The sequence below is a fragment of the Rhododendron vialii genome, chromosome 12a (genome assembly GCF_030253575.1).
Source record: "Rhododendron vialii isolate Sample 1 chromosome 12a, ASM3025357v1".
In the NCBI taxonomy this organism is placed as follows: Eukaryota; Viridiplantae; Streptophyta; class Magnoliopsida; order Ericales; family Ericaceae; genus Rhododendron; species Rhododendron vialii.
The window spans coordinates 8,677,290-8,702,873 of NC_080568.1; the positions used below are offsets into that span (position 1 = coordinate 8,677,290).

General features: G+C 37.8%; 3 protein-coding genes across 5 annotated transcripts; 1 reads left to right on the forward strand and 2 right to left on the reverse strand.

Annotated features, from left to right (window-relative positions):
• Positions 1-2,095: 2,095 nt before the first annotated feature.
• On the forward strand, positions 2,096-7,539 carry LOC131310467 (protein NSP-INTERACTING KINASE 1-like). Its single transcript, XM_058337490.1, has 11 exons — positions 2,096-2,475; positions 2,608-2,737; positions 2,832-2,903; positions 3,001-3,144; positions 3,832-3,903; positions 4,056-4,115; positions 4,199-4,296; positions 4,828-4,977; positions 5,259-5,600; positions 6,039-6,418; positions 6,909-7,539. Exons 1-11 carry the CDS (start codon positions 2,373-2,375, stop codon positions 7,227-7,229), a joined length of 1,872 nt encoding a protein of 623 aa, XP_058193473.1. The 5' UTR covers positions 2,096-2,372; the 3' UTR covers positions 7,230-7,539.
• Positions 7,540-8,977: 1,438 nt separating this feature from the next.
• Positions 8,978-17,844, reverse strand: LOC131310468 (F-box/FBD/LRR-repeat protein At1g13570-like). 2 transcript variants are annotated; one of them, XM_058337492.1, is made up of 4 exons: positions 17,771-17,844; positions 9,700-10,552; positions 9,441-9,599; positions 8,978-9,363 (listed from the first exon to the last, which is right to left on the reverse strand). In XM_058337492.1, the coding sequence occupies exons 2-4, from the start codon at positions 10,549-10,551 to the stop codon at positions 9,064-9,066; spliced, it is 1,311 nt and encodes a 436-aa protein (XP_058193475.1). In that variant the 5' UTR covers position 10,552; positions 17,771-17,844; the 3' UTR covers positions 8,978-9,063. The 2 variants fall into 2 exon arrangements, with proteins under 2 accessions (XP_058193475.1, XP_058193474.1); XM_058337491.1 differs by lacking the exon at positions 17,771-17,844 and having other exon boundaries at positions 9,700-11,071.
• A 2,590-nt stretch (positions 17,845-20,434) lies between these two features.
• On the reverse strand, positions 20,435-23,586 carry LOC131310474 (F-box/FBD/LRR-repeat protein At1g13570-like). Of its 2 annotated transcripts, none has more exons than XM_058337499.1 (4): positions 23,428-23,586; positions 21,236-22,126; positions 20,980-21,138; positions 20,435-20,883 (listed from the first exon to the last, which is right to left on the reverse strand). In XM_058337499.1, the coding sequence occupies exons 2-3, from the start codon at positions 22,082-22,084 to the stop codon at positions 21,094-21,096; spliced, it is 894 nt and encodes a 297-aa protein (XP_058193482.1). In that variant the 5' UTR covers positions 22,085-22,126; positions 23,428-23,586; the 3' UTR covers positions 20,435-20,883; positions 20,980-21,093. The 2 variants fall into 2 exon arrangements, with proteins under 2 accessions (XP_058193482.1, XP_058193481.1); XM_058337498.1 differs by having other exon boundaries at positions 21,236-22,153.
• Between the last annotated feature and the right edge of the window lie 1,998 nt (positions 23,587-25,584).

Consider the following 25,584-nt stretch of genomic DNA (forward strand, 5'->3'; position numbering starts at 1 on the left):
TCTGAACACTAAGAAAGGGACAGAGAAAATAACTTATTAACGGGTTTCAAAAAAACATTCAAACTTAAGTTGGTTACGTAACAATATTCAGATCTCGACAGAATGTCTAATGAGTGGACAAAAAGCTTAAACTCGAATAATTTTGTTCGCTTATCAACTCTCGGCTTGTGATAAACATTTCAACCGTTTATTTTTGCTGCATTTATTGAAGGCGATATCTATTTCTTCAGAAGCTTGCATGATGTAATTTGAAGTTTGGAACCACAATCGACTTGAGAGAGAGAGAGAGAGAGAGAGAGAGAGAGAGAGAGAAATTTCAGCTTTTGCTTTTTAAAGTTTTCTGCTTTTGATGTGTTTATTGGTTGGACTGTCGACCAGTGTGAGAGAGAGAAAGAGATGTTTAAAGAAATTGTAAAGTAAAAACCCAACTTTCATTAAACAAAAAAAAAAAAAAAAATACCCCAAAGGAGTAAAAACCCAACTAGGAATAGTACTAGAAAATGGATTACTAGGAAAGGGGGGGTTGATTTAACCCAACAAAGATCTCACGAGGAGCCATTACATCACTTTTCTCAAGCCCATACCTTGAGATTCGCACCCAACTATACATATAGACGTACTATGTATTCTTTTGGTAGTAGTGCATTATAATTGGAGTACTTTTGTATTAGAGGCATCCAAATGGTAAAGCATAAGGGCTCGTTTGGTAATAGTGCAATATAATTTTCTTCGTTCCAACTATTTTTTCGCCTTTCACTAAAAAAATTCTCCATTATAAAATTCCAATTTTGCATAAAAGTATAATGCTTCTGTCCGGTTTCCAAGGCAGACTGGTGTTTAGATGCCTAACTCCACTACTCGCCTCTAGTAGGTCTGCCTCAACAGTACGTGAAGAGCGCCTGATGTTCGCATTTAGTGTTTAGATATTAGGTTCTGCTTTCTGTGTTTATTGATTATATTTTGTTTGTTCCGGATTGGTTGCATCTTTTTCTCTATTTTGGATGGAAATTGTCATATGGTTTTATATTGAATGCAAAATTCCGTTTCGGATAAAAATAAATACATATATGAAATTTATTTTTACACTATTTAATTGATGCAAACACTCATTATTTTGTCTTTTATTGGATGAATTTACGAAACAATCCACGCATGTATAAATTTTTTCCGTCATATATCATGTGGGTGTTTATATTTAGAAAACATGGTATTTGGGCTTTTTAATGATCACGGAATGTTGGATTCCCCCTAGTCCAAAGTAGAAGCTTAGCAAACCAAAGCAAAACCATCCATCCCCACCCTTTGTCAAGTACACAGAGAAAGTGACAACAAACAGACAGACCCCACTACAGATTTTTTGATTCTACCATCTCTCAGTAAATAATTGAAACTGTGTTTGTTTTTTAGGAGTAGAAGAATAATTGAACTGTTTGCAGTGCTCAACAGTCAGCACTGAAGTTGCTTTCCATTTTAAATTCATGGGAATATCACAGAGAATTCAAAGGACACCCCCTTCTCTCCTCCCCCAATGCATGACTGAAGGAATTTTCTTTTACCCTTTATTCTTTTGGTGTTAGGAGAACCGGTAGAAAAGCGGTCCGACAAATGGTGTCAGAGTTAGGAAGTCATGGGTTCGAGTCGCGGAAGTGTCATCGTGAGGGAGAGATCATTGGGCCCGGAGTGGCCCCATGGATTTGGTTATACAATGTCACTCCCTGCGACTGCTCTAAAAACAGACTTGCGGGTGCGATGTCGAATGTCATAAAAAACTTAATTAAAGTCCTCCCTAACACTAATTGATTATAGGAGAGATGGTGGAAAAGCGTTCCGATATCATACATATATAGTCTGGTTCAAGTCAGGACGTCCGGATTTGTGTTAGGCTTGGACCACGACTCAGCCGTTGGATCGTGTTTTTAATGATCCGGATCTGCGGAAGGTATAAACCATTTATGACCGGTCATAAACCTTCCGCAAATTCGAATCATTAAAAACACAATCCAACGGTTGAGAGCAAAAATCCGGACCTAACACAAAATCCAGACGTTCTCACTTGATCCTCCCAGGATACATATATATGTATGCATAGGTTTAATTGGGGTTAGCTTTCATACATATCCTTTTTTGTGTTTGCTGAACAAGTGGGAGGCATGTTAGTTCTCACCTTTTCCTTTTTTTGCTACCTAAACCTTACTGGGTTTTTTTGTTGGGCCTGACATAAGCTGACTGAGTGCAGTTTCAGTTTTGGTATGATGAGAATGAGGAGATAACACTATTGGCGTGTGATATATGTATATATATACATAATACAAGAGAACCCTTTTGAATTTGGGTGTGTTTGAATTGGTTTTTGTGATTTTGGGAAACTCCCAATGGAAACAAGAAGAGCGGAATCTGTTTTGTGTTTGGTGGCTTTGTTCTGCTTCTGGACTTCAGCAAATTCTTTGCTTTCCCCCAAAGGTGTCAACTTTGAAGGTAAATGAGTTTTTTTCCCATTTATTTTCTCTTAATTATAAGTGGTTGATCGAAACTTAGGCTCGGTTTGAATTGGTTTGGCGGTTTCGCTAATATTTCTTCTTTTTTCGAACTTTAATTGGTAATTTCCAGTGGTGGCTTTGATGGATATAAAAGATGCATTGGTGGATCCTCATGGGGTTCTAAATTGGGATAGAAATGCTGTTGATCCATGTAGTTGGACCATGATCACTTGTTCAACTGATAAGCTAGTCATTGGCTTGTAAGTAGTCCTAACATCTCCAAATGAGAGAACTGATAATTTCAAATTTCTTTCGAAATTACAGAACTGATAATTGAATTTGTTTTTGTTTCAGAGGAACTCCAAGCCAGAATCTATCTGGTACGCTTTCGCCCAGTATCGGAAACTTGACAAATCTCCAGATTATGTGAGTACTTAAAAGTAGAAAACAGAATGGTTTTTTAGTCTTTGAATAATTTAAGGTTTTTAATGGAGTTAATGTTTTTTGTTTTGTTTTTTTGCAGTTTGCTGCAGAATAATAACATATCAGGGCCAATTCCCCCTGAGATTGGGAGGCTTCCAAAGCTACAAACACTTGATCTTTCTGACAACTTCTTCACTGGTGGAATACCCTCTTCTCTAGCCCATCTGAAAAGCCTCCAATATCTGTAAGCAACAAAACACCCGCCCACAAGTTCTGTTTTAGGAAATTTCTTGTTCTAGAATTCACAGTTCAATTGTTTAAACACGCGAAGGTAGCCTAGCAGTCCAAGGTTGTTGCATCGACTGTTGGGTAGTCGCAGGTAGGGCCTAGCAGTCCAAGGTTGTTGCATCGACTATTGGGTAGTCGCAGGTAGGGCTGAAGGCAAGCCGAATTTTGAAGTTTTCGAGCTCGGCTTGTTCAACATTAGATGAGCTCAAGCTCAAATGATGGAGCTAGTGTTTGTGAAACTAGAGCTCCAACTGAGCTCGAGTCAAACAAATATGAACAAGTTGAGCTCAAGCTCAAACTCGAGCTCGTTATAAAAAATTCAACAAAAAGTTGACTACATATATTACTAAAATATGGTCACATAAAACATATTTTCGTGTTTGCACGCGTACTTGAGCCTTAAATCCTGGCTTGAGATCTTTTTTATCAACTAAACGAGTCAAGCTTGAAGAGTGCTTTCCAAGCCAAGCCTCAAGCTGCTCTGAACGACTCTGTTCGTTTTCAGACCAGATTCAACTTCCGATGTTTACCCTGCCTTGGAAGGGTTAATCTTCAAAATATATTAACTAAGTTGTGCTGGTTAAGGACTTGCTCCAGTAACTACTAATATGATTCTTATGGTGGTATCTTGCATTCTGATCAGGAGGCTAAACAACAACAGTCTTTCTGGAGCAATTCCTCCATCTCTGGCTAACATGACACAGCTTGCATTTCTGTAAAGTTCCTTCAACCTTTCCCCAACAGCACATATCTTCTTATTATCTCTCTGAAATGGGTGTTTGAATTTCAAAACCCATGTGAAAAACCTGATGAAGAGTACTGAAAAAGGGATGTGTGCTTTTTTTTTTTTCTCTCCTCATGGTCCAGGGACTTGTCTTTCAATAACTTGACTGGTCCTGTCCCAAGGTTTCTTGCAAAAACATTCAAGTAAGTTTGTTGATTCTTTCAAATTTGTTTTTCCCTTAAAAATAAATTGTTTTTCTCTAAATTATTTTCTGTCATTGACTCAGCCTGCTGGGAAATCCAATGGTATGTGCAACTGGGACAGAACATGACTGCAATGGAACCACATCAGTGCCACTTTCCTACCCTTTCAACAGTACCCAAAGTAAGAAACTAGGCCTTGTCTGGTTTATACTTTGGTTCCTGTTTTCTCTTTCTAGTTTCCAGAAAGTAGGAAAAAAAATTGTTTGTGTGACCGTTCTCAAACCTTGTTTTGATGAAATAAATCTTTGGAAAAAAGCTCATTCTGGGAAAACACCAAAAGTGTGTTTTCAAATTCTCGAGAATCATTTCCACTGAAGTGTAAAAGATATGAAAATGATGAGTGTTTTTAAAAAGTTTTTCCAGAAACTGATTTTAGAAACAGCAACCAAAAATGACAGTCTGTAGTTAAGTATTATGCACAGAAGTGGTTTATTTTGGTATGAAAAGTGACGCGATTTTTGTAAAGAGAAACAATATGAGACTGAGGGAGTATTTTTATTACCTAAACCTTTACTTCTTGTCTTGCGAACTTAGGAAATTTTACTTCAATACAAACTTTCATTTTACCTCTTTATGAAGTACTTGAATCTATGAATACTCTTGTGAAGCTAATTTCATTTTTCCCTTTTCTGTTTTCTCTTGGCTTTATAAGACTCTCAACTGTCTGGAAGGCCAAAAGATCACAAATTTGCCTTAGCATTTGGATCAAGCCTTGGATGCATCTGCCTACTAATTATTGGATTTGGATTTCTTCTCTGGTGGAGGCGGCGTCACAACCAGCAAATATTCTTTGATGTTAACGGTTAGTAAACATGTCATTTTGTTCTACGAATGTTGAGAGAAAAAAAGAACTTTCTTATTCCTGCAGTTTTTTCTCACCTAAATTTGTGACATTTGCTGAGAAAGAAAACCAGTGGACATATAGCATTCACAACATCGAAATTGTCCATCAAAAAAAATCTCTAACCTGATGGTGTGAGAAAAGCTCAAATTATTTGTTTTCTTCTCACCAGATGAGATATCGCGTTCTTTTCTTTTCTTCTGTCACCTCATCCGTAACAAAGTATTTCTTCAAAATTGCAGAGCAACATCATGAAGAAGTATCACTTGGAAACTTGAGGAGGTTTCAATTCAGAGAGCTTCAGATGGCCACAAACAACTTCAGCAACAAGCACATAATAGGGAAAGGTGGTTTTGGGAATGTCTACAAAGGGTATCTAAGAGATGGGACTGTAGTGGCTGTAAAAAGGCTGAAAGATGGGAATACAAGTGGAGGGGAAATCCAATTCCAGACTGAAGTTGAGATGATTAGCTTGGCAGTTCACCGGAATCTTCTTAGGCTTTACGGGTTTTGTATGACTGCTTCAGAAAGGCTCTTGGTTTACCCCTACATGTCAAATGGAAGTGTAGCTTCATGTCTCAAAGGTAAAAAAAAAAGATCATTAAGAATTCTGTTCTTTTATACTCCATGGCTCTGCTGGATGAGGACTTCGCTATAGTTTGGAAATTGATTCCATTTTCTGTTTCCTGTTTTCATTTTGCAAAAACACTGAAAATTTGGTCTATTAGATTCATCAAAAACTCTGAAACTACATACACAAATAAATTCACATTACCGTGTGGGCTCCACCCACTCTAACACCTCTGGTGTGTGTAGAGCCAACACACCATGTGAGTGTTTTTATGCAATAATCTGTGTATGCGTGTGTGTGGTACTAGCTTTGCACTTAGATTCATAGTTATCTCGAATGTGTGCGGAGCCCACACACCATGCGAGTGTGTGTGTTTGTGCAAGTGTTTATGTACGTGTGTGTGGTACTGGCATTGCTCCTACATTCATAGTTCTTTCCTCTCTTTTTGCAGCCAAACCAGCCTTAGATTGGGGTAGAAGGAAAATAATTGCCTTGGGTGCTGCAAGGGGTTTGCTATACCTACATGAACAATGTGACCCAAAGATCATTCACAGGGATGTCAAGGCTGCAAATATATTGCTTGATGATAACTGTGAAGCAGTGGTGGGAGATTTCGGATTGGCAAAGCTTTTGGATCACCGTGATTCCCATGTTACCACAGCTGTTAGAGGAACCGTGGGGCATATTGCACCGGAGTATCTCTCCACAGGCCAGTCATCAGAGAAAACAGATGTTTTCGGGTTTGGGATTCTGTTGCTGGAATTGATCACTGGCCAAAGAGCTCTTGAGTTTGGGAAATCAGCTAACCAGAAAGGAGCTATGCTTGATTGGGTGAGAGAACATTACACGCTTTAGGAATTTTCTGAAACCATCTTTAGCATAGTTTTTGTTTTCTATTTCTAAAAACACAAAAAAAAAAAAAAAACTTAAATGAGGATCGGTTGTTTAAACTTGTTTTCGTGAGAAAAAAACCCCTGTTGATGTTTTCTGATTGTCAATAACTATCTCGCTTAGAAAAAGAATATGAAGTGAAAGCAATTCCGAAAATGCAAACTGAACTTTTCTTCGTCGTGTCTGGGAAACAAAAGAAAACTTGTTTGGAAAACTGTTTATGAAAACTATTTTCAGGACAATTTCATGAAAACAATTCCCTTACCAGAAACAGCTGGGATATGTTTTCGAGCGTTCAAATAAGGACATAACCAAACTGGTTTGTTAATTTGTTTTCACAAAAACAAAAAGTGGAAAACGGCGAATGCAGACAAAGAAAATGGAGCGATAGCATTTCTAATTTGCAATCAACCAATGCATATGATTGCAGGTGAAAAAAATTCATCAGGAGAAGAAACTTGATACACTGGTTGACAAGGACATGAAAAACAACTACGATCGAATCGAGCTGGAGGAAATGGTACAAGTGGCTCTCATATGCACTCAGTTTCTTCCCAGCCATAGGCCCAAGATGTCCGAAGTGGTTCGAATGCTCGAAGGGGATGGACTCGCGGACAAATGGGAAGCTTCACAGAGAGCGGATGCAACTAGGTGCAGAGCAAATGACTTCTCTTCTTCTGAGCGGTACTCTGATCTTACCGACGACTCCTCGTTGCTTGTCCAAGCAATGGAGCTCTCAGGACCCCGGTGAATCGAATCAGAGAGAGAGAGAGAGAGAGAGAGAGAGAGAGAGAGAGAGAGGCCATAGAAGCATGGAAAGGAATTCATCCATGGTAAGACATTGTGTTGAAAACTTGAAATGAGTTTGTTGTAAAGTAAACAGTTTCTGTCTGTATAACAGGGTACCAGACATACTGACATGGAGTGTAACAAGTATTATTTTTTTCCCCTTTTGGATTGGTGAGTGAAGGGTTTTTCTGATTCTTGAGCTTGTAAGAATAATTTTCTCAGAAAGAGAGAACCAATATGAGTTTAAGCATTAACTTGTTCTCTATAGAAAATAGTAGCAGAATTTTAGAATTCATCTATGACCATTACCTTCTGTCACTTTGATTGGCTGTTTGTACTCTATTTGCAATTAAAGTAGTCTCATCAAATTGTTTAAATGATAGTTTTTTTTTTTTTTTTTTTGACATTCGTTAAGCCTAATTTACTCTATTATAGGAGATTTGGGGAGGGGGATGAGTGCTTACGAGAATCGAACCCTGCCTGTGTATGGGAGTATAACGGAGGCACCAACTGCACTCTAGTCTACTTGCATTTAAAAGATGGGTTGTGTTGACAAAATGTGGTCAATCTGTGTAGGGTAGAAACTCACTTAAAATGCAGTCATAAAAGGACATATCTGTACCCTCGCCGAATTGCTTGGACCAGAAAAGCGAGTAATCATTTAATGTTCTTGAGGCACCGCCACGTTTCCACCGCACATTTTTATGGGATCATATACTTAGTATTAGATCCCACAACAATGCGCGGTGAACGAAGGAGTAGGGGCAAGGCCACCAAATATTTTTTTTCCAGAAAAGCACCCTCCCGTTTTGGAGGATTGATAGTTGCAACATAAAGTGTCTACCCATGCATTATTCAGGGCCTTTGAACTCTTTGAGAAGACCTAACATTGTCCTCAGAATCCAAAAACACCTGACAATGAGTGACTCAACCTTCTTCTCTACTGACATGGGACCAGATGGTTTTAATCCTTTACAGTTATCAGAAAAGAGCTATATTTATGCGTATACAGATGCGTCTTGAACCATCTAATGCATGTGGGCCCTACGCGTAATCAACAACTAGGCGTGGGATGTCTGGTGCCATGAGGTGGCTAGCATACGAAATTATGGCAAAGTATGTTGGACGATAAAATTGCATCAGAACCGGTACCACCTCAGATTAGTAGGAGAATTGGTATCACCTCAAAATACTTGTAACCAAAGCTGCTATGGAAGAGAAAAATGAACACCAAGTTCATATCACGGAACAGTTGGCAAGTGCTAAGAGATCAGTCGCAACTTAGTTCGAAAAGAGAGGAGATTAAGTCTGCTATGGGATAGGTATCACTGGTGATACATTGGGACCGAGTAGCTTTCCTTCCTGAAGCTACACATGAACTGGAAGAAGTCAGAATCGGCAACATCAACATTGGACTAAAATCAATCCCAACACGCCTGCAACATCACAACCAACAACCAAGCGTCACCATCCTTGTTTTTCACCTCTGGCCAGCAGGGGATGAACCCAGGTATACCAGCCATATCACAAAATCTTAAATGTTGGGAGGAGCTTCGCTCTTCTCGTTGACAAGAAAGAAATTTATTACATAAGATGAAAATTTACACGAGAACCATAATCCCAAAAGGATCCAGAGATCCAAAAACAAGAGGGAAACAAACATCAAGTCAAGTACAAGCCAATCAACAACAGAATAAAAGAGGAAGAAGTCAATTGCAACAATTGCTTTAACTTGGGGACCCAGTACACACCAAACACCTAAAAGATCATCTCCCTGCCTCACTCGAACCCATCTGCTAGACTGCAACACCGGGAATTACGAATATGATTTCTGCTTGAGGCGATAAGCTTCGAAATCGTGTCAACTCTTTCAATAAACCAAATCCAAAATAAACATCCCCCAGTGAACCTACTACAATCAACGTCTCCAGCATACGCCATTTGGCCAATATAAATTTAAGAAATAGCAACTCAGACTTACCAGATACTGAATGCATGTTCACTTCACGAAGTTGGTTTAAGGTTGTATCCGACCGTCCTTCCACTTCCATAAGTTCTAGAAAGGGATCAACTAAAGCATTTCCCTCGGGCCACGCCTGGAAAGAAGGAAATGTAATCTTTACGGCCTAAAGACCCAAAGTATACATACTATAGATGGGCTGTATTGACTTACCCAAACTTCCAATTTTTCCATGTTTGGGGAGCTTCTAATTAAGCAGAGAATGTTAGAGACCAAACTTACGTCCCCGAAACAAATATCATACAACTTGAGAACTTTAAGGCAGGCCAAAGTAGTTGGAAGACTCTTTGGTACACCACCTACAGCCATGAACTAGAGCACAAGACAAACAGAAAATAAATAAATAAATAATAAGATGAAAGAAACATGTTTACTAAACAAACAAACCACCAATGTTACTAGGATATCTCACCTTGATATTATAGGGGTCCAATTCCAGAAGCTCAATGGCAGGTATACTTTCAGGAAGCATGTTAGAGTATAAAGGCTCTCCTTCATTGAATGCCGACCAATTCCTCAATCTTTTTAGAAAGACTGAGACTTCTGCAAGATGACAACTATTTTGGACAGAAATAGATCTGAAAAGGCCCTCGCAGTGTAAGAATCTAAGATTAGGAGCGACAATTTGAAGGTAATCGACAATAGTGGACGAAATAACAGTCAGCCGTTCAAGTAGAGGGCAACTGGAGATTAGACTTGAGAGTACATCACCGGGAATGACAACTTCATTAAACACAAGGGAAAGGAGCCTGGTAAATCCTTTGAACGCAAGAGGAGGTTTATATACACAAGAAACAAGATCCAAATGCTCAATTTGTAGGCACAAAAATAGTGTTGATGGCAATCTGTAAGGTCCACCATTCTGAATGTGTAGGGTGAACTCCTGGATGCCATTGTTTAAGACAAAAGATACCACCAGGTCAAGTTCAGGACAGCTTTCCACTGCCGCCAAGGAGAGAGTGAACTTGAGTATTGGTCCTTGATGGAGTAACAGAACTCCAAGAATAGTCATTATATGTTTGTTCATCGCTACCCCCCTCGATCCTCTGCAATACTCATCATTAAAGATGAGATGGGGAAGTTTAGTCCAATTATACCTCCATTTCCTTGACAAAACACTCGTCCTCGCCGCATCCTGTATCGTCAAACACATTAAGATTTTTTCTAGTACATTGCATGGAAGATTACTGATTATGTCCGAAGTTGAGTTGCTCATTGTCTGTTCTAAACCTTGAGGCACCCGTTTCTTCACGTTACAAAGCATCCTGACAATCATAAAACATGACCAAATCAAAGTTAAGGTCCCCAGAAGCATTGGCAGAATATAGAAGAAACCATATGGTATATCTTCCCGTCATGACAATCTACTACACCAAATTTGCAGCTGCAGAAAGAAAAAACATGAAAAATTTCCCCTGCATAGCTATCTGCTGGATTAATAAACTGCATTGTTCTGTTTCTTGGATTCAACATCTCGAGTCAGGTTACTACTATGTCACATGCAACATTTTTACTTTTCGTTCCCTTTTGCAGGTTCAAGGAATGAACTCTTGGCTACCTTAATTAAGGTTGTGTTGCGACAGACGTTTTTTAAGAAAGGACTTGACAAGGGAAAGAAAAATGATGTGGAAATCAAAAGAATAAGCTACTCAAATCCATAAGGAAAGAACTAACCATTGGATAACCTTCTCATATATGTAAAGACTAAAGAGTGCATGGAGAATGTGAAAAGTGAAAAGAAAATTACTAGTTAAGTGTGGAAATATGTGAATGTGAACAAAAATTTACTTCCAAGTTCCAACTTTTCCATTTTTCACTTCCACCTCCTAACTATTACTAATACAATTACTTACCCACACTCTTTTTCTTTCTCTGGAATTTTGGATGAAACAATCAAATATTTTTAGTCTAAGAGCATCCGCAATGCTAATAATCAAAACCAATAACCAAAATGTGCCACGTCAGCATTTGATTATCCATTTAGTCTATAATCAAACTTAACAACCTCTACCTCTACATTATTGTTTTTGCATCCCTAACCATAAATCCCTCCACAATGCACAATCCACATCTATCCAATCACAAAAGAGTTCTAATCACGCACCCGACCACACAAAATTTTTCGTCTTGATGAGACAATTCCAATATGAGGTGTTTTTGAGTTATTGAATTTGGTTATTGGTAAAAATTGTTAAGTTTGGTTATGGAATAGGTATTGATTATTTGTTAAAAGACTTGTAACTTTACTTATTATAATGTGGGGTGTTTTTAGAGCATTGTTGTTAAATTTGTTTATCCACACTCATTTGCTTATTACAATGGGAATGCTCTAATGGGTCAAACTAGATAAGAATACTCAAAAGATGCCAGAAAAGAACCACTACTTGACCGTGGTGTCTATCTAACCCAAGATTCAGTTTTCTTTAATTTGGGTAAATAAGGGCTTTCAATCTTTCACTCAATTCCTTTAAAAAATCTCAACACAATGGTGTTAAATTTTTTTTTTTGATCCGCGTGTTAAATTGACAATCCCAAAACTGCAATCTATTTCCCCGAACAAAAGACATCAGATTTCGACCATACCACTAAAATAGGTCTATCAACAACTCGGATGATTCAACAACAATGGAGAGGATGCGAGTGCAGCAGTCGTAATCAGAGATAGCAAGGGCATCCTATTGAATGGTTCAACTGGTTTGACTCACGTTTCGTTGCCCCTTCAAGGTGAATTGGTAGCTATTCATCAAGCGTATGGCATGATTTCAGATTTGGGGAATCAAAATGCGCTGGTCGAGTCGGACTCTCAGGTAGCCATCAAATTGAGTGTCTCTGAATTGGTCCCTCCTTGGGAAGTTTCTGCAGTGGTTTGGGACATTAGGAGGATGAGAGAGGAGTTGAACATCAGATTTGTCTAGGTAAAGAGGACGGCAAATAGGCTCGCTCATGTGGTGGCAAAGAAGGCTTTGAAGGGTCTGCTTCCTAGGGATTGGGTGGTGATTCCCCCAAATTTTGTTTCCTCTCCTCTTGTTAGAGATTCTCTTCTTTTTGTGTAAGCCCTGAGGGCGTTTTTGATTATCAAAAAAAACAACTCGGATGATCGAATACGAATCTGATTCGAGACAGTCTGAATCCTATTACCTAAATCCCATCTGATAATTCATTTGATCCAAATAAGTTAATCCAAAAAGTAACGGATTGGATTCGGATATACTCTCCTCGTCCGGATTTAATTGTCCCTGGTTCTATTCTAACAGGCTAAAAAACGGGTTATATCTTTGAATCCGTAATAAATTTCATATTACAGCAAATTGGTCTACAGTCCATTTTGGACCAGCCCATTTGGATTCTAGCCCAGCTTCTTTTACCTTGCTGGACTTGGTCCATTACATTGTTTAATTTGAAGTCTAAGGTCCTTGAATTTACTATTTTAGCCTTTTGTATTTAAAACTGGGGCCAATTTACATTCCAATCGCCCGCTGTTTTTCAAATGGCGCGTTGAACGCTAGGGCTGGCGATCGTCTCTCTCTCTCTCTGGATCTCTCTCTGGATCTCTCTCTCGATCTCTCTGTCGTTCTCTCTGGATCTCTCTCTCTTGATCTCTATCAGGTACGTCTCTCTCTCTCTCTCTCTCTCTCTCTCTCTCTCTCTCGTTGATTTTTTTGCAAGTTATGGTTTAGTTTTGAGTTCGTGCGATTTTGACTCTGTTTTGAGTTTGTGCGTTTTGTAATTGTACTATTTTTTGGAGTTTTGCAAGCTGTCATTGTTCGTTAATGCTGTTTGTTGATTTACTGGCACAATGATCATTTGTGCATTGGCATATTTGTATCTGTTAGTCTTTCTGTGTATCTGTCATGTTATTTTTTGTTCGTATGCTGTATTTGTATCTGTATCTATCAGCGCGATTTTGTTGGCATGTTTGTATCTGTTAGTCTCTCTGTGTTTCTGCATGTTTATTTTCTGTATCTGTCAGCATGTTCATGTATCTGTGTCCCTTTGTCTTTCTGTTTTGTTTGGTATATGCGTTTATATTTGTCCTGTTATACCTTTGTTTTCTATTTGTTTTTGCAGAGTAGGATTACTCTATTTCAATGGCTTCTTCGGTTATATTGATGTGCAAATATGGTGAAGTTACTCTAGTTGTCATGGCTACAAGAGGTTTTGGTTTCAATGATCTGGTGGAAAGCATTCATAAAAAGTGGCAGAATTTGGGTAGTTTTGAGCTTTTTTATGCTGTCGCTGACCATCATAATTGCAGTCTGGACAATGATGAAGACTTTTGTAACATGATTGCATTAGCTGCTGCGTTTGGTGTGGCTTGTGTTGATGTATCTGTTGGGGTTATTTCTTCTTCTACCATTGAATGCGGTAAAAGTTTGGGTGAATGTGTTAGGAGTTTTGAATATGGTGAGTGTAGTACTTTTCAAGGAGAGGAAGAAGATCCGCTTGATAAATTTTGTCCTCATCATGAGACAGTGCGTCTTTCAGCCGATTGGGTTAATTTGCTTAAGTGTGTTGGTCAAGAGTTCAGAGATGGTGTAGATGATTTTAAGGCTTGTTTGTCCAAATATGCCGTTGAAATTGGTTTCAAGTATAAATATCTGAAAAATGACAGATCAAAAATAACGGCCGAGTGCTGTAAGAAGCTGGATGGTTGTACATGGTTTATTCACGCAACTTTAGAAAGATCGAATAATTTTTTTGTTATTAGGGAGTTTCACAAAGAGCACAACTGTATTGGTACGTTTTTTAGTTCAAAAAATCCTCGGATGACCTCAAAAATTATTGCCAAAGAAATTGTTGAGGAGGTTCGTTCGAAGCCATCTTATACACCGATAGAATGTTTGAAACATTTACGTTGTGGATGTGTTGAGATCGTCAATGAATGGATAGTAAGCCCAGCTTAATTTTGGTTGTGAGAGTGGGACAAAGATTGTCGCGAGAACCAACATCATTAGCACACGTGCGATGTCCTGCGCACTTTGAGTAGAATCTTTTGTAAAAGCTTTTCTCAAGAATATCTTCATCCTTGAAACTAACATTTCCTTTTGTTTTTTGAAGACTCTGTCGAGAAAATCTGAATTTGGCCTTCTCGGGTTCATCTGGAGGTGTATTTTGATTGGTCCAGATTTGATTCCAAAGATAAGTGTCAAATCCTTGACACTTATCTTAACTAATTTGCCACCAAGATCAAAGTATCCCTCCCCTTTGTACTTTTCAACCAACTTCAATGTAATTTCATCGCTTTTCTTCACGAAAAGTTCATTAATTTCCGGTTTGGTCATTGCAAACAAGAGATTTGCAAAAGGGGTTTTTTTGATCTCACGAACTTGGAGAGGAGTGAATTTTTTGCGTTTCAGAAGCCGTACAAGGCTGACGAGATTAGACCTGCAGAAGATTTTATACAGATGAGATAATGTTATACAGATAAACCAACATAAAACAGATACACCAGTAATGTAACAGAGAAACCAACATAAAACAGATTCATCAATATAAAAACAGATACACCAATAATGGAATAGATACAGAGAAACCAGTATAAAACAGATGAACCAATATAAAAACAGATACACCAGTAATGTAACAGATACATATAAACTAACATAAAACAGATGCACCAATATAAAAACAGATACCTGTATTGGCAGCTCTCTTTTTTGATCTCAACAACATCTTCGTTCTCCTCTTTCTCCTTTTTCCTTTCTTGTTTTTTTACCCTTTTGTTAGGAAGACGTGGGCTAGACTTCTTCCTTTTTCCCTTGACCTTGACGAACTTGACGTCCTCCTCATCTTCCTCAACATATTCCTTGTCTTCCTCCTCGTCTTCCTCCTCGCCTTCCTCAACACCTTCCTCGTCTTCCTCCTCGTCTTCCTCATTTTCCTCCTTGTCTTCCTCAACATCTTCCTGCTCGTCTTCTTCATCATCTTCCTCTAAGACTACCACATCATCTTCTTCCTTGTTTCTAGTCTTCTTGTTTCTGTTTGATTTTCGAACATGCTTCTTTTTTATTTCAATCGTCGGTTCAATTTTTTTTGACATCCTTGTCGTTCTTATTTCTCTTTTGGTAAGAGATCTTGTTATTCTCCTCGATTGAGTACCTTTAACAGGTGATTTCTGTGAAGCCCTCCTTTTATGCGGCGATTCAATGTCATTCTTCTCTTGTTCAGTTTCCTTTATCTGTGTTTCATCATCATCATCATCTTCCTTTTGATCTGTTGTTTTCTTTACAGCATTTGAAGGTGAGTTCTTTCTTGCTCGCATCTTAAATCTTACTTTTTTTGCCTCTAACAGTCTAGTCTGTTCTACTACATCTTCCTGTTCAGAATAAAAAACACAAATCCAAAATAAATATACCAACACAAAACAACAGATATACAAAGTGTACTAACAGATACAGAGATACCAACACATGGATCCAAACAACCAAACAGATATACCAAATATGCTTAAAAAGAGATATACCAACTGTACTAACAGATATAGACCTAAAACAGACCTACATTGTTCCAAACTACAAAAACTACAGAACAGATGTACAAAACATGCTTAACACAGATATACCAAGTGTACAAACAGATACAGACCTACAAACAGACCTACATTGTTCCAAACTACAGGGTAATAAGTAGGATATCGAAGACATATTAGTTTGCACTTCGTTCTTTAGGATCCATGACTTTGTGAACATAAACTCTGAAAGAAGGTTCTCAAAAGAAACTAAAAACTTACAAAATACGCTAATACAGGCACAACGATATACATAGAAGACAGTTAGTATACCAAACAACAACAACAGATGTACCAAGTGTACTAACAGATACAGACCTACAAACAGACCTACATTGTTCGAAACTACAGAATAGATGTACCAAAATAATGTCAAAAAGCAAACAGATACCAGCACAAAACAAACAGATGTACCAACTCGTTCATAATGAACTCAACAATAACGATGATGAACTCAACAAACAGATGTACCAAATCGAACAGATTTACCAATATGCATTCAGATACAGACATGAAACCCTAAGTTAGAAGGGAAGACAATAATGAACTTAACAACAACGATGATGAACTCAACCATGACGATGAGAAATGAAAACGAGAAAATGCGATACAGACATGAAACCCTAAGATGAAGAAGACAATGATGAACTCGATCAAGAGGATGAGAAGTAAAAACAAGGTCGATTAACTCACCGGACGTTCCATTAGTGATCGATCGATCGAAATGAAAACGATCTGCTGATTCTTTGTCGATTCTCTCTTTGCCTTCTCGTTTCCACAGACGTTTGGCGTACAGTGAGCTCACGTGTTTGTTTTTTGTAATTTTTGGGCTCGCGTGAGGGCTCGCGTGACGTAAGGGTTTTTTTTGTAAATTCTGGACACAATGTCCTTTAAACTCTAAGAGTAAATATTTATGTCCTTATTATAGTTAAAAACCTTATAGTATGTCCTCCTACTCAATTTATCCTTCATATTAAATATGGATCTTATTTGATAAATTTCAATTAGTTCTATAATACAATATTTTCGAAATCATATGAAACATTATAAATTGAAACATATAATCGATTGAAAAATGACACGAACTTAAAAAAAAGACTATTAAATCCGGACGGAGGGAGTAGTTTCTGTGATAGCAGGGGCGGAGTTATGTTAGGGCCCGGGCGGCCCTGGCCCCAGCTCTCCGAGCGTCCGAATTATTAAAATTTTATTTTGTATATACTTAATTTTAAATATTATTGATAATTAATCATGTATAGCTACTTATAATCTTACTAATTTTGGTTCGATTTGGTAAAAAAAAACCCGGTTATTTTCCATTCTAATTTCTCAATTTCTTTCATAAATAAAAAATAAACATGTAATAGTAGTTGAAGTAGCCTAATGAATCATTTCAATGTACAAATATAATGAATTGGAAAGCAAAAACTTTATAATATAATAAGTATACGTTCCGATAAAAAAAAAAAATTATTAAGCCGGCCCCCGGGATCTAAATCCTGGCTCCGCCACTGTATGATAGGGATTTGTATATTCCAGCAACAACTAGTATATTTGCCTTCAAAAAAACCCAACAAATCATCAACACGAGTCTTAAAATGGAAATTCCAAAAAACCAATAAAGTATAACTATTGTAAGCATGGTCATCACTACTCATCTATCGGATTTGACTCATCAGGAATTCCAAAGGCAGCGATTGTAGGGATGGCAATTTCATCCGCTCCGCTTGGATACGCTCCGTTCCTCGCCAGGCTGCCAGGGAACGAGACGGGGACGGAGGGAGATATTGAATTCGGGGATTGAAGGCGGGGATCAAATTCCTCCCTTTGCCATCCCTAGCAGCGAGTAAAAATCATAAGCATTTTATTTACCAAAAAGAACAAATCACAAGCAATTCCAAGAGTTGAAGTGCGAAACTGCAGGGAAATCTGCTATCCTTATTCAGAAGCAATCAAATGGAAGAAGAAGACAAACCAGCTTCTTAAGCAATTCCTTTCCTTCCCTATTCTTTGACTACTTTTGTTGGGTATTCAAATTCAGTATTCAAAAGTTTGAAAGGCCAAAAAACAGAGAAACCCAAGAAGGTTTTGGTCTGATATGAGAAAGGAAGAAAGAGAGAGAGTATATGAAGTGGGACTTTATAGTGGGAGGGGAAACTGTCATCCGGCAGTTATGTGTTGTAAATTGGCTATTAAGTCCTGAATATTACAGTTAATTTGTTGACCCTTTTAATAGGGTGTAAATGTGTTTTAAGTGTAATTTTGGAAAGAAAAAAAGAATGAAAAAAGCTATGGGTACATATGAGCATGTACATATCTATTTTGGATCTCACGGAGATGATTTGAAGCGTTCATCATTTTTAAAATATTTTTTTATGGAGCACTGTAAAAAATCAACAACGTTATACACAGAAAGACCTACTGTTGGTTTTACATGATATTTTAATATTTCGTGATTATTATTAATTTTCAATTACTGTCGGTGAAGTTGTATGAAATTTTTTTCTCAAGAGGATGATACTCTAGATCTTTAGCATTCTGTGGTTCACGTGGATTGATATATATAGAGCCTTATAAGGGAGGTGTGAAAGAATATACGGAGTATTGAATAGTGAATGCATTTAGTAGCCAACTAAACTTGGTCTCCTTGTCTGTGTATTCTTTCAGTTATACTCCAATGCATGCATGAGTGGTTTTGTATGCAAGAAAAGAATCCCTACAGCCAAAAAACCGAGAGTGAACCCCTCTCAACAATTGGTCTATTTTTCATACTCTATGATGCTGGTCAATGACTTTGAAGTCATTAAAAAAATTGAGTCGATTGAAGAGTCTAATTAATTAAGTTTATATGTGTCTTTTTAAATGATCAAGAAGTCTTTCTAATTTTTAGTAGTCAACTATCTTTATTTACATTTAACGTTCTAGTCTAGAAAATCTAAGTTTATGTTTCCTATGATTGGAGGGATGCTCCAACAAGTCTTCCCCGTTTCTGTAACTCGTTAAATCCTCGGGTGGTGTTATTCTGTATCCCGTTGGATCCCTAACTTGGATGGTAGGCTTTACCTATTTATCCTTTTATATTTTTTTACAGTACTCTTATTCCTCAAAAATGCTACTCACACAACAATCCAAGCATAACACTAAAAACAACCTCTCACATACATGTGGGGCCCACACACATTGTATGTGGGCTCCACAACACACTACTATGTGCAGGCCCCACATGTATGTGAGGTTGTGTGAGTTGTTGTGTTTGGATTGTTGTGTGAGTAGTATTGTCCTTTCTTCCTTCCCATTTGCAAAATCCGGTATCATTATGTTCTTCCCTCAAACTTGTGTTTCCCTAAAAAATACTCCCTCCATTCGGATTTAGTAGTTCTTTTTTGGAGTTCGTGTCATTTTTCAATTGATTATATCTTGTAATTTATAATGTTTTATGTAATTTTGAAAACATTATCTTTTAGATTTAATTGAGATCTATAAAACAAGATCTATATCGGATGTAAAATTCATTACCAATTTAAAGATATAACTCATTTTTTATCCAGTTAGAATTGGACGGTGGACTATTAAATCCGGACGGAGGGAATAGCCTATAAATTTTATGTATGTACAAGAGATTTGTGGGCAAAATGTAAGGGTGTTTTAATCTGTAGAGTTTTAGGTTCTTCTACTTATGTAGAGTAGAGTTCGAATCAGACGATAAATTATTGGGTTGTTTTATTATGAAGGGGACAAGTAACAGATTTTCTATTGTACCAGTTTGTTATTGCAGAGGACTTGAATTTCCGTGACTTAGCCTATTAAATTTTTGTAAATTGTTGTAATATCACCAACACATACAATGACAAACTATGATGTACCGACACCGATACCGACACCGACACCGACATGGGGACACTGAAATTCTAAAAAAATGGAGACATGAATACGGCGGGGGACATGCCACTTGTATATTTATTTATTTATAAATTTATTTATTTATAAATAAATAATTAATTATAGTTTGACACCCAGAAATTTTTTAAAAATTACAATTTGACCCCCAAAATTTAAAAAAATTATAGTTTAGCCCCTCAAAAATTACAATTTGACCCCTGCCGTATCCCCAGCCGTGTCCCCCTAAAAAATTTATATTAAATTATGGGACCCGTACATGTTCCCGAGGTGTCCCCGTGTCCGACACTGCAATACTTTGACCTCTAGAGGTGTCGGTGCTTCATAGATGACAGACTATGCCAAAAGAGGCCGAGGACTTGTGCCAAGAACAAGTACAGTGAGTAGTTGGCAAGTTGAGGAAGGGAGAGCTGAAATAATGCCAACTCTTTCAAAACTCACAATACTGGCAATACCATCCTCGACTGATACCTCTATTGCATCCTTCAATTTTGTGGGAACCTATATATTGAGTAAATATTACAGCAGACCTCAACAGATTTCCAAAATACAACCAAGGACATGATTGCAAAAGTCGTGCGATTGGAAGTTGGAACACTTCTTGTAAAATGGTTGCAACCGATGACGTGATGCAAATGTTGGAAGTAAGATAAAAAGAAAACAGGAAGACAAAACATCAAAGAAATTTGCATAACAAATGAACAAAATAAAGCTCAGGAAAGACCGACATAACATTACGCCTGATAGTTTTCATGAGAAGCCATGGTTCCAAAAGAGTACCAATACCCAGGGTTTAAACACCCAGACAAAGAAACATCCAGCTAAAAATGAGCATCCATAAAAGCCAGCCAAAACAAAAGTAACTCCAGCAGGTAACCTGATGAACTTGATGTTCATAAACCTTTATTTTGGGAAAGTGATTACTGCACTAACTGATGCACGTCGATATCCTATCAACTTCTTCACAATCCTCAACTCTTTAGCAATCTGCATCGACTTCAGCTTGATATCCATGCTCTGCAGCATTGGAGATTTGGCTAACAGAAGCTTAATGAACTCCATTTCAGCCTTTGTGCCAGACACCTCTTCTATCACCACAAATAAAAGCTTACTTAAGGAGACGTTAGACCAGCCTTGCAAGTCAAAAAGTTCTACAACAGGATCAATAGCAGCAGTTGCACTGTGAAATGCCTGGAGTTTGGAAAGGAAAAAAATGCAACTGTCTAGGCATTAAGATTGTACAAATATGCTACACTATACGAAGGAAAAACATCTGGCATTACTCACACGAATAGAAATTCCTTCCAAGTTTGGGGAGCATCTAATTAAGTAAAGAACAATGGAGACCTCATCTGGTTCCCCAAAACAGATATCATGCAACAGGAGGTCTTGAAGGTTGTTCTATGTGTTTGGAAGCCTCTCTTGTACACCTCTTGCAGCCATGCACTAAAAGCAAAGACAAAACATCAGAAATTTAAGAAAGCTAGCTGTAGAGAAACAAAATATATGAATAAATGACGAGGGTTTTACTAAGCTAATCTACCTTCACGTAAGGATAGTCCAATACCAGAAACTCAACCATCGGTATACTACAAAGAAGCAGCATGACAGAGTTGGATATTTTTCCTTCATTAAATGCTAACTGATTCCTAGATCCTTTCATAACTACTGTGGCATCTGCAACATGAGGCATTCTGACGCAAATAGATCTGAAAAGGCCTTCACACGAGAAGTATTTAAGCTTAAAAGCCACAATTTCAAGGTAATCGAAACTGTTAAAGCTAGAAAATGTTAGCCGTTCAAGTAGTGGGCAACCGGATACTAAACTTGAAAGTACGTCACCAGCAATGACAACTTCATAAAGCTCAAGGGAAAGGAGCATGGTAAATCCTTTAAAGCTAGGAGGAGGTTTAAACACACACCAACTGAGATTCAAATGCTCGAGTTGTAGGCATGAAAATAGCGTACATGGCAATCTATAAAGTTCACCCTTCCAAACGTAAAGGGTGAATTCCCGGATGCCTTTGTTTGACACAAACAATGTCAACTGATTGATTTCGGGACAGCTTTCCAGATTGGATAAAGAGAGAGTGAACTTCAGTATTGGTCCATGATGGAGTAGCAGAACCTTATAAATGGTCATCATAAGTTTGTCTGACCTTGCCCTCATCACCGATCCTCTGCAGAAGTTATCATCGAATACAAGTTTGGGAAGTGTAGTCCAGATATACCTCCATTTCCTTGACAAAACACTCGTCCTTACCGCATCTTGTATCGTCAAACAGACTAATATTTCTTCAAGGAGATTTCGTGGAAGGTTACTGATTATGTCTGAAGTTGAGCCACCCATTTCCCTTCTTTTCTGGGTAGATACTAAGCCACCCGTTTCCATCAGGTTACTATCTTTTCCTACAAATCAAAATGAAAGCTCCCCCTGCACGTTTTGTCGTTGTTACATTGCCTGCACAAAGGAGAATACAACAAGGATCATCCATTATCATATCTCTTACTGTAGCAATCTATTGAGCAAGTTTGCATATTAGAAAGAATTACAATTAAAACCTTGCATAGTAAAGTTTCCCCATAATTTATCCACAGGAATGCTAACTGAATTCTTCTTTTTTGATTCATCGGTTACAGTGGCGGCACAGTAAATTTCTAGGCTAGACATTGACAAACATAAGTTCACAAACAATATGACGAAAATCCCTTTGATCAAAATCGATTATTTATTTATAGCAAAATTACTGATCCAAACTTAATCATCTCCGAAACTGAAAAAAATTTCACTGAATTGTTGCTATTGTACAGATGAAGATGCATGATGTCTTCAGGTCAGCATTGTACCTTTATCTGTTAAAACTTATTCCCATGCCCCGAAACAGAGCTAATACCACACCTCCTGACAACTAATCCAATGAACGAGACCACCTTCAATCCTCAATAAATCTTTTCAATTTGAGTAAAAACTTTATCTGGTATGAAGCACTCCCATAAGTAAAAGCTTCATTAATTTCGAATTCACAAGTTTAAGAGACACAAAGTAGTCTATTCAAAAATCAGTAAGGATTTAATTCTACTTTGATTGGATTAAAACTCAGGTTTACATGAGTTTGAGTCGAGCGTAGTGGGTTCTAAAGAAGTTGCCTCCTAGCCCAGTTGGTCGGGCTCTATGTTACGATGAAATGCTATTACTCTAGTCAATTAAAGTTCGGTATGAACGTTTTGAACTCATCCTCAGACCCAAATAAGACTAAAGGTCTGGGTAAGGGCCGGACATGCTCAGACCCAAACTCAATTTCACCATCCTAAAAGTGTTTTGGACGGTCTAAATTTTAAAAAAGTTAACTTTTCTCTTGAAGAGTTTTTTTAAAATTCGGATCATTGATTGCCGAGACAAATTGTAAGATTTGAGCTTGCAATAAAACAAGAGAAATGTTAGGGACAAAGAAAATTTATCCCGAAACTAACCCGAAATGATCAACTAGTGGTTGAGATTCACTTTGATGTGTGTGACCCAATCATCAAAGTGATTTTTAACCGCTGATTGTTGTTTTCGGAGTACTTTTTGGATAAATTTTCTTTCTACCTAGCATTTTCCGTAAAACAAAGAAGTGAAAGCGTGCGGTAAGCGTACTCGTGCTGTTCTGCAAAAGTGTTTTGAGTCCACAAAACCCTAGATTCAATTTCTCTCCTTTTTCTTGTGGTAGGCATCTGAGTATTCACAGAATATACCTCAAGGCTTGCACAGGTGTTTCGTGATGATTCCTCTGCTGCCTCTCTATCGGACTCTATTTACAAGATTCTGAAAGATTTCACTCATTTCATTCAAAGGCTTCGAGAGACACTGATGAAAAATACTCCTATTCCATGAGATAAAGAGCAAAAAGCCTTCTCCTAGCATAGGGGATGAGGCGAATTTTAGACCCATCCTCCCTAAATTTTGGCAAGGTATATTTTTCGTAATTTTTTTTTTTTAGTTTCTTGTCGTAGTTTTTTGAATTAATAATTTGTGTCGATGAGAAGAATAAAAAAATTATTAAATTATTGATTGGTGTTGGAAAAAATTATTTTTTTAACGGTAAAGAAAATTCCATTAATCATAACATGAAAACGCGGGACCGATACAACAAGAGAAAATTCCATTGAGAAGCCTCGAAGAATAGAAAAAAAGAATCATATAAGACGACACTAGAGACAAGAGTATTAGTTATTTGATATTTTTTCTGCCTTCAATTTTTTTGCTTTGATCATAATTTTTTAAGACTGCTCTCATCGAGAAAAATGATTAATCCCAAAAATAAAGAAGAAAAGCTAAACAAAAATTTATGAAAAGCAAAAAAATACCAAAAAGAAATATCGGACCAAAAAATTATAGAGAATGGGGTCTTAATGACAAGGGATGCTCCACTGAGCACAAGACTTGTGACTGTGATTTATTTCTTGTTTGGGGGTTGGTACATCATTTAAACTTGCTTCAAGAGATTTTTGAGTATATTAATTGTATTATGAGCAATATCATATCACAAAATTAGTATGAGCAATGAATATAATTTTAAATTAACCATCCAGTTTTTGAATCAAGATATGTTTAGTTAATGTGTCTTTTGATGTTCATGCTGAGAAATCGGTCAAATCACAACAAACCCAACTGCGCAAAGCACAATAAAAAGAAGGGTTAAATATCTAGACCTCACTTGGAGTTCAATCACATTTTTGGATTTGTGATTTCATAGTGGTCGGGTTAAATCACATTTTTGGGTTTATGATTTCGTAGTGGTTGGGTTTGTGATTTTCGTATTGTGATTGTTGCGGTCAAGTTCGTCATCGATTAGTAGGGTCGAGTTTGTCGTCCATCAGTTCTTCTTCTTCTTCTTCTCTCTTCCTCTGTGTGCTAGGAAGGGGAAGGAAGAACGTGGGAGTATTTTGGCCTATTTAATTTTTTTGTCCAACGGAATTAGGTCCTCCAAATGAAAACTTTAATGAGGGGTCTGGTCGTAGGTGAAATTCTAAGAGAGTGTGAGCGAGCCAAAGAGATAAACTTGAAGGGGTGTTCCGATATTTAACCCTAAAAAAGAAGAAGCAAACAACAAAACATGTGATTTTTATGTGACTTCTTAACTGTACTGCCAATTACAATCACCGAATCACGGCTCATACTAAATTTTACTATGTAACTTAAATAAACCTTTTAAAATCATTAAGAATATTGTTAAAGCTTGTTAAGATATCATACCAAGCTTCGAACAATTCAATACTCGGTTTGTTCAGCTAGTTTATTGCTCCAACAGAAAAACCCATTCGCCTATCGTCTATCGTCTCAAAGTCTACCATCACTTTTCTCGCTTATACTTAGGACCGTAAATGAGCTGAGCAGCTCGCGAGTTTGGCTCGGTAAGGGCTCGGTTCGGCTCGGTTCGAAGGATAAATGAGCGAGCTCGAGCTCGATTTTGCAGCTCATTTGATAAACGAGCCGAGCTCAAACCTAGCAGGGCTCGGCTCGAATAAGTTCGCGAACAGGTTCGTCTCGGCTCGAAATATATAGGTTCGGCTCGGCTTGGTTCCAACATGCCAATATTCGGTTCAACTCGGCTCGTTTGGCCAATTTTTCAATATTAAAGTTGAAAAGTTGACGAATTCGAGCCGAGTCGGCTCGTCTATTCCAGACTGAATACTAACGAGTCGAGCTCGAGCTTTGTACATTCTTGTCGAGCCGAGCTCGAGCCAAGTTTTTCCGGCTCGATTCGAACTCGAGCCGAAATCGAGCCAGACAAATTCTGATCGAGCCGAGCTCGAACATGTCAATATTTAGTTCGGCTCGGTTCGTTTACACCCCTACTTATACTCCAAATTGTTAGCCACTCTAATTTACTCATCTCCAATATCAATGGT

Bases quoted from the DNA above. Each gene is read 5' to 3' on its own strand.
- LOC131310474 (XM_058337499.1), bottom strand. From the start codon at position 22,084: ATGGAAACGGGTGGCTTAGTATCTACCCAGAAAAGAAGGGAAATGGGT. The intron at 21,139-21,235 runs GTAGATTAGCTT...CTTTGCTTTTAG, and splicing joins TGGACTATCCTTACGTGAAG to TGCATGGCTGCAAGAGGTGT.
- LOC131310467 (XM_058337490.1), top strand. From the start codon at position 2,373: ATGGAAACAAGAAGAGCGGAATCTGTTTTGTGTTTGGTGGCTTTGTTC. The intron at 2,476-2,607 runs GTAAATGAGTTT...GGTAATTTCCAG, and splicing joins CAAAGGTGTCAACTTTGAAG to TGGTGGCTTTGATGGATATA. The intron at 3,145-3,831 runs GTAAGCAACAAA...CATTCTGATCAG, and splicing joins CTGAAAAGCCTCCAATATCT to GAGGCTAAACAACAACAGTC.
- LOC131310468 (XM_058337491.1), bottom strand. From the start codon at position 10,602: ATGCTTCTGGGGACCTTAACTTTGATTTGGTCATGTTTTATGATTGTC. The intron at 9,600-9,699 runs GTGAGATATCCT...CTTGTGCTCTAG, and splicing joins TGGACCCCTATAATATCAAG to TTCATGGCTGTAGGTGGTGT. The intron at 9,364-9,440 runs GTAAGTCAATAC...CCTTCTTTCCAG, and splicing joins TGGAAAAATTGGAAGTTTGG to GCGTGGCCCGAGGGAAATGC.